The sequence below is a fragment of the Patagioenas fasciata genome, chromosome 18 (genome assembly GCF_037038585.1).
Source record: "Patagioenas fasciata isolate bPatFas1 chromosome 18, bPatFas1.hap1, whole genome shotgun sequence".
Taxonomy (NCBI): Eukaryota; Metazoa; Chordata; class Aves; order Columbiformes; family Columbidae; genus Patagioenas; species Patagioenas fasciata.
The window spans coordinates 5,543,234-5,553,033 of NC_092537.1; the positions used below are offsets into that span (position 1 = coordinate 5,543,234).

The following is a 9,800-nucleotide window of genomic DNA, read 5'->3' on the forward strand; positions in this document are numbered from 1 at the left end:
GTAAAAATGTAGGCCCTAAGTCTCTATAAAGCAGTTAACTTTTACAGCGTTACCAGAAACTTTGTTTCAAAGTTGTGTTAAAATTTTAAGAGGGTCCTGTCTGCTCTAGACTGCCAGGTATCATCCCACCGCCCCCTGAAAAACAAAGAGATCTTGGTACTTGAAACAACTGATACTTTAATATAAGTGTAGAGTAGCAATGTCAGTTCAGTACAAGTTCATAGTGCAAACAAAAGTTGTCCTTGGAAGAACAGTAAGTTTTGTAAACTTAGTTTGTTTTTCAAAGGAAAAACGAAAAAACAGAACTAAACTAAAAACCAGTTAACATAACTAGTGTGCCTCAGAGTTTACCAAACTGCATAAAACATACAAAAATATTTCTCTGAATGCATAGACTTATGGTTATTATTACAGTCAGATCATGATTAAAGTTTTAGTGTCATCACATTAACAGTTATTCCTCACAGAAACTAGAGCAAATAGAGCTTTTTTAAACCTGCTGCTCCTATAGCTGCATGTTCAGTAATTAGTGGAGGCAGTAAACAAAGGAATGGAAAGAAATTAGATACTCTTAATTTTGAGCCTTTTCAAACAGTTATTGCACATAATCTGATCTAGCCTCCAAGGTATGCTGAAAATATAAATATACAGTTAAAATAAAAACACTTTTCCTGTTCTACAAGCCAGAGTTAGGAAATCTTACCTCATATTGCATCATAGTCTTGGGCTTAACAGGAGTTTAATCTGTCTTTAAAGTAGCCCAGCACCTGGAGACAGACCAGCCAGGACTGCAAACGGGGAGTTAGCGGAGTTTAATTGATCAAATGGATATAGAGCAAGTGAGAAAAGGATGAAATGCTGAAGCCAGAGTGAAGCGTCTCTTGTGCTGGCAGAAGCGGTTTCTATCCTTTTCTGACGTGTGCTTTTACTGACCTCGCCTGGAGGAGCCGCTTCAGGGGTCCAGCAGCTGCGCAGCCACGCTGCTCCAACCAAAACGTGGTGATTGTGCTATTTATGGTCTGAATGTCAACATCACAATCCAAATCAACAACAAATACTCCCTCAGCTGCGCAGAAACTCTGCTCTAATGCAGCTTAATAAAGCAGAGATAGAAGGAAAATCAATATGAGGTTGTGGGGAGCAGCTCATGTCCAGAAAAAAAAACCCAGCTCCCTCACCCCTCCACCCAATTAAGGTTTTTGGTGCAAAGGTCAGCATTGTAGTTTTTGGTACAAAAGAAAATCATGTACCCTGTAACTGTTCTGTGAGGTGTAGGTAATGCACAGTCTCCTCACATCATTAGGACAATAAATAAATAAAACCATGGATGCAATTTGTGAGCCCCTCCCTGGCTCCTGAAACGTAAGGGCTTGCTTTGGAAAAGGCATTTTTACTTGCTTTGTGACTTAAATGCTGCTTAATTAAGAGAGGCTTTGTTTTCCTGTGGAGGGATGCATCACTTCAGTGACTATATTCTCACATGGGAAAGAACCAAACATTTAAATGTGGACATTCTTACTCCACTTACTTTCAGCTCAACTAAAATTTCTCTCCTGTCACTTCAGAGCATTAAATACTTCTCTTCCCAGCAGGCAAGATAATGCATCTTGCTAAGTCTTTGAGACAGGGCAAGAGATTAAGAAGTGCAAGTTTTATATTAGAGAGCAACTGTTCACTGTATGCCAAATACCCTACAACATTTAACTTAATCAGGAAGTTTAAAAAAATAGATACACACTTTCCTGAATCTCTGTTTCTATTTGGTCAAAGAGCGGGAGCACTCAGCATACTTTTCCTATCAATAATAATTGTCTTTCCTGCCCTCTGTTGCCAAATACAACCAATAAACTTCATTGAAATACATCGGAAGCGTGTTGATTTTAGTAGACAAATGAGGTATCCCTTATCTGAGCACAGTATCGAGTAAAAAAATAAAATCAAAGGGGATATTAAATACAAAAGATAAACTATTAGTTAAAATAGTAACCCTAACAATAACTTAAGGTTTTACACACGCTTAATTCACTGCCTTCAGAAGGCAGCAACATCTCATTACCAGGTTTTCATACTCCAGGAGCAGCCAGGAGTCAGTAGGTCAGCTTGGAGGCGCGGCTGTTGTAACAGGCTCTGTCGGTCAGCGCTGTTGCCGCGTTTCGGAAGGGAGAGCTGCCGCTCTGCACCAGCACCAGCTCCAGCTCCTGGAAGTCCTGAAGTCTGGCAACATCCTTGTCCTTTCAAAGAACGGACACAACTACCCATTACTTCTAAACCTATCTGGTCTCACTTTGTAAATATTTCTAATAATAGCTAAAAGAAGTGAAAACTAAAATTACATGGAGATAACACCCAACCATTAGAACAAATAATGAAAGAAAAAAAAAAATCCTACCTGTATACACTTTTTTCTTCACAGCCTGTTTGGTTTTTTTTCTCTCCTTGAACCATACTTTTTTTTTGTTACTCTGTGTGCATGTCACTTAACCAAGAGGTGTGACCAAATGCATTTCATTTACAGTCCTCCAGAATAGGTATTTTTGGAACAGAATAGCATGTTCATTTGTTAATGGCATATCTTTAAATTATTCACATGCCAATTTGTGGGGTTTTTCGCCCCTTCCTATTCAGTCTTTTTAGACAAGCAAACAGTGAAGAAGTAGTATATGGCAATTATGTTAAAAGCACACTAATGCACTGTTGCTGATACATTTTTTAAAAAGTCAAGCTGTAATAGTTTCATGCACTTTAGGAGCTGAAATACTCCGCAGGTTTTGACAAGAATATTTTAAAATAAGTTCTGATGAAGTTTGAAGGAAAGTCCAACATACTTTTGAATTTCTGAGCTTAAGTCAGTTTTTGTTTTTTAACACAAGGACGTGTTTTGCCGATCTTTTCACGAAAATACCTTCTCTGTTGTCTGCAAAGTCCAATTAATCTCTGATTTCAATTCTTACCTTTCTCACTAGTGTATTAGGTAATTTTCTGATCTTCTCTACTTGGTCTGGATTAACGCCCAACTCACAGCAGCTCACTCTGAGCAGATCTTGATAGGTCAGTTCTTGTCTGTCCAGTTCAATTTCAATGAAGTCGTTGTCTCTGAGATTCTGGACTCTCACCTTAAGCACAAGTTCTGCTTGAAAACAAGATTAAAAGCTGTTTTGTTTTTCCTAAACAAAACCAAAACCAACCAACCAAAGAAAAAACCCCACACCACCAAAACCAAAACCACCACACTAAAACCCACAACCTAACACTAAAGTATTTACCATTATCTTTTGAATTCTGGTTTTATAATACAATAATTATCTCACTGAGAAATACTGTGCAGTTAATAGAAGCTTCCATTTGAACAGAAAGAAATACACGGGGGAGCCATGTTTGTAATGTTAAAAATCTGACCCATCCAGTCACAAAGTCAAGCTATTACCCAACTACCAGAGATACTTTTGATACTATATAATATACTGCAAAATTCCATGTTTTATGTTGCTTGGACTGATCTTTCCATCACTTTGCAAAGTATTACCGTGCTTAAAATACAGAATAACAGTTATTTTACTTAGCAAAGCAGATAAAAAGTTCTGGGTACTTGTGGCTGAACAGCTCAACATCTCGGCTGCTGCTCCCCAAGAGTCTGAAAGTGGAACTTCACTTTTCACCCAGTAATGAAAACAAGGAACAGAATATAACAGAAGGAAGGGAAATGACACTTCATTACCTTGCATGTTACAGGGGAACGTTCCAGTGAAGAACAACGGCTGGAACGCTGGTGCGGGATGGGTCGGGGACCCCCGGGTTTGCGGGGGCACAGCCTGCGCGGGGGCCCCTGGGGCGCACAGAGCTGTGCGGTGAGGGAAGGGCGGCTGCAGAACACGGCCGCTCGCTGCTTCGGGGCATTGCGGTGCTGCCGGAGTTGCTGCCGGGGCGGGCAGCGGTTCTGCAGCGTCTAGTGCAGGGAAATCCTCTTCGCTGCTGCACGACGCGGGTGTGCATGCGCTGTCCACCTGAGCCGCAGGGGAACTAGGACCAGTTTCGCACTGGGAAGCAGAAGAGACGGAAGCGGTTTTGTCCTGGGGTTCTGCCAAGCCATCTGGAATGGTTTCTTCAGTGTGAACGCAAGGGAATGGTGGGTTGGCCACGTAGTTTGCAACTATTGGCAAGTTTAAATCCTTTGCTCCTTGACATTCAGTTTCTTCCTCTGTTAGAAGTTGAAAAACAGGGAGTTACAGGATAGAGAGAGAAAAAAACTCCATCATATTATTGGACAGATAGTTCTCATTTTGAATATAGTTTTCCTACTATGTTTCCTGTAGTATTCCTATAGTTTTCCTATTGTGTCTTAAAAATACGTCATACAGAGATAATCAAAGGACGATACTAATTTATCATAAGCATGTAACACCTGCAAGGCAAGTAGCTATAAAACATAGTGTGTTTTTTTTAAAGCAAAGTGGGAAAAAGAAAAGCGGAATGAGACATTATTTCTAGCAGTGTTATCCAGTGTTTTCAAAGGAACTGACTGACCAGTAGTTCTTTGTTAAATCTCTTTTTGTGATGCATTTAATAACACTGCTGTGAATAGTTAATGATGACGCATGCAAACAAATTATACTGAATATTTTTTCAGGTAAGCAAATATTTGATATAATACCCACGCCAACTCTTGCTTAAAAGTACTGCAGTAAATGACATTCTTGCCTGACTAAGGATTTCAGGACACCAATGCTCATGTCAAAGCAGTTCAGCAGGATCTCCTCTATAGCACTACACTCCCAGAATAAAAACCATTTAGGAAAATATAAGTGATATGCATCTATCCCCCAGGAAACACATGAAAGCTTAACAGACAGAAAAATAAGGCAAAGATGAGCAGAGTTCATTCACGCACACTTGACAGTTTAGATGATAAAAACAGAATAGCAGGTGTTAAAAACATTTGCCATGAACTAAGTCCAAGAGAGGAGCACCTTGCCCATAAGAAAACGAAACTGCTCATGCAAAGAACATGCCATTCCTTCAGCTGTGAGTGCTGTGACCTTGGTCATGATTTAGCTGCAACTTCATTTAAACTAACCACGCACTGTTGATGTAAGAGCGTGTCATTGTAGAGAGCAATTTAAGTGCAATTAGCAGAAGATGGAGCATACACATTCCAAAGGTGAAGCACTTAAAAACGTCAGCATGGAGCACAATACCTAGATGCTGATGGAAACAGGCACTGGCAGTGTTCAGGAGTGTCACATACATCTAACTAGGTTTGCTGTCCATAGGAAAAGTATAAAATGACATCATTATGGGGCAAAAATTAATCATACTTCAAGTCACAGTATAACAAAATGTACTGAAGCCAGAACTTCTGAAATGCTGTGGTTGTTCTGGGTGGATTTGGGAGATTTATTATGGTCAAACATCAGTCAAATTGTGCAATTGTCAAAGGCTCTGTTTGCAGCTTCTGCTTAATGCACACACGGGACTGCAGCAGCACATTTCCCAAAGCACAGGGCTCTTCAGTCTTCTGCTGACACATCTCAGAATAAAAGGCCTTCCCACCTAAAATCCCCAAGCCTACCTGCCTGAGTATGAATTACAGTTACAAATCAGCGCTATCTAATGAAATACAATGTCCTAGCCAAAGTTTTGCCAATCTACCGCTTCAGATAAAAGCACTAAAAATGCTTTAGTCCCTAGACCGAGAATTCTAGGTGGCTTCTAAGACAGGAACGGTACCTCCCAAAATCTTGCGGATGTCGGGTTTGGAAGTTAACTGTGCCGCCAGCTCTCCCGCAGCCGTGCGGATCTGCCTGTCTGCCCCGGCATCCAGCAGGCAGGACACCACGGGCACCTGGTTGCGCTTGCAGGCCCAGTGCAGACAGGTCCTGTGGGGACAAAAACACCAGTGTAAGAAACCACCGTAATGGGGAACGGGAAGGAATTTGCGGCCAGGATTAGGGTAATATAAGCAAGGGCTTTTGCCCTGTTCCGTATGCCAACCTTTAGGTAGAACACCTAGTTTTGCAAAAATTGTTAATAAAATATGCTTTGCTGAGAGATCCTGCCTGAGCCTGTTATGTTAGCAAGATGATAGTTTCTCAGAGAAGGGCTGGTTGTGCCATCAGCCTTGGATCAATCACCCCGGCTCCTCCTCACCCACCCATCCCAATTCACCCGAGTTGCACACAGAGCAACAAGAACCAGGAATGAAGTTCCCTTCGTTGCATCACTTTTGAAAATGTAAGGAACATTTAACGAAATAATGTTGTTTTTACAAAACTAAGGAGCTGGTGCTTGGCCCCAGCTGGGGGGGTAGGACCCAGAGACATCAGACTATGAATCCTTAATGTAAAACAAAGTCTCTTTGAAATAATCCTGGAATGCAAACTGATTCCTGTATTTACAAGTTAATCTAGGGTAAGGGTAGCCAAAGAGCCAGGATCCCATATTTTAAATGGATAGATAAGGGGAAGGGTTTTGTTCGAATTAGGTGAATTAAATATGTAAACTGAGGCAGGTGTCTGAGGGTCTGTAAACCCTGAAGTACCAACCAGTGAGGAACAGGGAAGGGAAATCGCAGCTGGGATTTGGGGGGATATAAACAGGGGCTTTTTGCTCTGTTATGTGTGCCTACCATTAGGTAGAACACCTCATCTTGCAAAATCGTTATTAAAATATGCTTTGCTGAGAGATCCTGCCTGGGCCTATCCTATTTGTTTCCTACAGAAAGTTATGAATCTGTCGTACGCTCCGCGGCACAAGGTCCTCGGCCTCGCTACGGCGTGAAGAGCAACACCCCAGCACCATCCTAAAGAACCGTGTTGCTGCACACGACAAACTTGAGCTGGCCCTTGAGCAAACACATAGTGACAGGTGGAAGGAGCATGGCCTTTCATCGTGATCCTCTTTAGCAGTACATCTCAAAGCCTCCTGAGATTAGCATGGCCTTTTTTCGTCAACAGGGAAACTAGGAGAGCTGTGTCCTCACGGCCGCTCTCCCCCATGTCTACCGAGGGAACCCCGACTCCCAGACACTCCAGCCAAACATCCCGTGCGAGGCGAGGGCAGCACCGGCCTCGGGCCCCGCCAGCCCGACCCCGAGGAGCACACATGTACCCCGGCCCCGCTCACCAGCCGTCGATCTCGTTGCGGGAGTTGATGTCCGCCCCCGCGCCCAGCAGCCGCCGCACCTCCCGCACGTCCCCCAGCGCCGCCGCCTCCCGCAGCCGCTCCTCCAGCTCCCGCGCCTCCGCGCCGCCGCTCATGGCCGCTGCCGGGGTCCCGTCACGAAGCGCCGAGAGGACGGCGGGGCCGGGCGGGCTCCTCAGCGCCGCGCCGCCGGGCCCTCTCCGCCCCGCCGCCCGCCGCCCCGGCCCTGCGCTCCGGCCGGCGCCCTCACGGCCGCCGCCATCTTGTGCCCGGGGCCGGGGCGGGGGGGACTCCTGGGGGGAAACCAGCCTGGAGGGAGCCGGCCCTCAGGCGTTGGGGTGACGGCTGGTCCCAGGGTGGAAACACTAAAACTGAAGCATCTCCGAACGTCTCTTCACACCCTCACCCTGCCCAGCAAACAGCCCGGGCCCTGCGTGGGGCTGGAGGAGAAGCGGCTCCTGGGGAAGAGGGAAGAAGCTGCCATTAAAATGCACTGCCAGGCAAAGGCACATCGGTCCGGTTTTGCCCTCCTTGGGGTGCTTTTAACCGACAGAAGCACCGCACCCTGACTGCTGCCTTGGAGCCGCAGGATGGGATCAAAACCACTGAACAGAGAGAATCCCACAGGGCTGTCCCCAGGCTCCCTCAGCTCCAGCCCTTGCCCCTCTGGTGCTTTGCTCAGGCTCTTAATTAAATCACCACAGCACAGGTTGGGGAGATCTTTCTAACTCCAGGTGTTCTATTTTAGCATCTGCCACCAATGAGTAATTTGCACTAAGCTGGGTTTTTCATTGCATCTCTTCATTGCTTGCTTTTCCTATTACCAACATAATTTTTAACCTACCGTTAATTTAGGACTTGGGTTGCAGTCACTTTGCGCTGCCCTGTCCCTGGCAATTACGTGAAGACTGTGCCTGCAGCATTTACCATCCAAACAGTTCCTAAATGTCAATATAAATGCAGCTTCAAAACACAGAAAAAGAGGAACACTCATCTTCCTTTCAGCCGGTCCGAGACTCACAGGCTGGATCTTTCTGTTTCTGTAAGCGAGTGCCCAGCATCTCTGCAAGCCCTCGTCACAGATACAGGAGGGACACGCAAACAGCAGTGACATTTTTCACTAACGTGACAAAGGTTACACAGCGACTCGGTGGCGTTTTTTCAACACCAGATCACTTGCCCTTGATCTGACGCAAGAGACTGCAACAGGCCCAGCAGAAATTTTGCCCGGCTCATATCGAAAGCCACCGACTGTAGGAGCAAGAGTTTGATTCAGCAAATAGTTCACAAACAAGAGTTACCCTCCTCTAATCGCCATGAGTGACAACTGCAAATTCAGACCTCAGGGACCCCAAAGCCCAACCTTCAGCTACTGTCACCTTGATCTTTTTATTTTAATTCACTTCCTTTTGCAGTAAAAGCTGTCTTAAGGGTCGCTTTTTAGCCCGTGACCCCTTTTTCTATTTTCAGCATCCGTGGCACAAAGCTGTAAAACACAAAGACAAGGCACACAAATGTGGAGACACGGTGACATGCTGTAGGAAGCAGAACGCTCCCTCGCATGCTGTGAAAGCTTTACGCAGTCCCAACTTAGTAAATCTGGAAAAATCCAGTAGGATAAAGTGGCAAAATAGCCTTTCCCAGAGTAGTACACGACCTCTCTCACACCGATGGGGACAAGCTCGCTCGTCAGTAAAACTGCCCTGTACCACTAGATGTCACGGCGGAACAGCAAGAGGAGCCCAAAGCGCCACTTTGCACTTCTTGCTGTAATTGCAGAACGCCTTTCAATGTGTCTCGGCACGTCCATAGTGTCTCCATACAGCTTTGGCCCTGCCGATTTCAAAGCTCTGCACAGCGCAAAGGGACATTATGCAACGTTCCAACAACAGGCGCAGGGAAGCCCCGCGCGGTGAGCTCATTTTTTTAGGGTTATGGGGCTTTTTTTCCTTCTTTATTTTTCTTTCTCGACTTGAGCTCCTCTCCCAAGGCCACACCGGGGTTTTTGAGGACTCGAAGCCGGCGGGCGATGCACTGAGATGGTCTCTCTCACGCTCTCCCAGGATGAGTCTCCTACTCTTGTGCCAAGCCCTGTTAAATGCAACTCGGGTTCACCATGGCTTGGTTACACAATGTACTTCTCCCCAGAGTCATGAGATTGCCTCCTGCAAGAAAGACTGTGCAGAAGAGGATTAGCGGCACGGTCCCTTTACCCAAAACTCCCCACTGCCTCCATGACCCTTCCTGCTCATGCCTGGAGCCCCGGGCCCCTCGCAGGCATCACCTCCTCCCCACTTATCAGCACCAAAACCCAGCAAAGCCAAGAACATGTTATTTTTCCTTGCTTCTTCCCTGCCTGTGCCCTGAGACATGCCGGGACACCCCGCTGCTGCCTGGAGTAACCACAAGGGACAGCTGGGCCATTCTTTGTCCTTAGAGTGAGTGTTCCAGATTTTATTGGTTTGGTTTTAATATCTGTCTTTTTGCAAGCTTCCGACTGCGGCTGAACCTCTGGATTGGTTCTTTTCTCCTTTTTTGGAGAAATCATGGGCCATCTGTTTGGTCTTTGCTTCTCTTTTTAAGGCTTATGAAGTTTTTGACTCCCTGTGCATTTCAGTTTTCATTCCTCAACTCCTTTAACTAAGTTCTCAGTCATTTCAAAT

General features: G+C 45.3%; 1 protein-coding gene across 3 annotated transcripts; it reads right to left on the bottom strand.

The window, feature by feature from the left end:
- Positions 1–157: 157 nt before the first annotated feature.
- On the bottom strand, positions 158–7,415 carry LOC136109762 (ankyrin repeat domain-containing protein 40-like). Of its 3 annotated transcripts, none has more exons than XM_071816646.1 (5): positions 7,120–7,415; positions 5,725–5,873; positions 3,716–4,195; positions 2,952–3,130; positions 158–2,231 (listed from the first exon to the last, which is right to left on the bottom strand). In XM_071816646.1, the coding sequence occupies exons 1-5, from the start codon at positions 7,251–7,253 to the stop codon at positions 2,088–2,090; spliced, it is 1,086 nt and encodes a 361-aa protein (XP_071672747.1). In that variant the 5' UTR covers positions 7,254–7,415; the 3' UTR covers positions 158–2,087. The 3 variants fall into 3 exon arrangements, with proteins under 3 accessions (XP_071672747.1, XP_065708740.1, XP_071672745.1); XM_065852668.2 differs by having other exon boundaries at positions 2,952–3,127; positions 7,120–7,414; XM_071816644.1 differs by having other exon boundaries at positions 158–2,251; positions 7,120–7,391.
- Between the last annotated feature and the right edge of the window lie 2,385 nt (positions 7,416–9,800).

What these genes read in the sequence shown, in the direction of transcription:
- LOC136109762 (XM_071816646.1), bottom strand. Translation starts at nt 7,253, where the DNA reads ATGAGCGGCGGCGCGGAGGCGCGGGAGCTGGAGGAGCGGCTGCGGGAG. An exon ending in CATCCGCAAGATTTTGGGAG is followed by an intron (nt 4,196 to 5,724) that starts GTACCGTTCCTG and finishes AACTTCTAACAG; the next exon opens with AGGAAGAAACTGAATGTCAA. An exon ending in GTTCCCCTGTAACATGCAAG is followed by an intron (nt 3,131 to 3,715) that starts GTAATGAAGTGT and finishes CTTGTTTTCAAG; the next exon opens with CAGAACTTGTGCTTAAGGTG.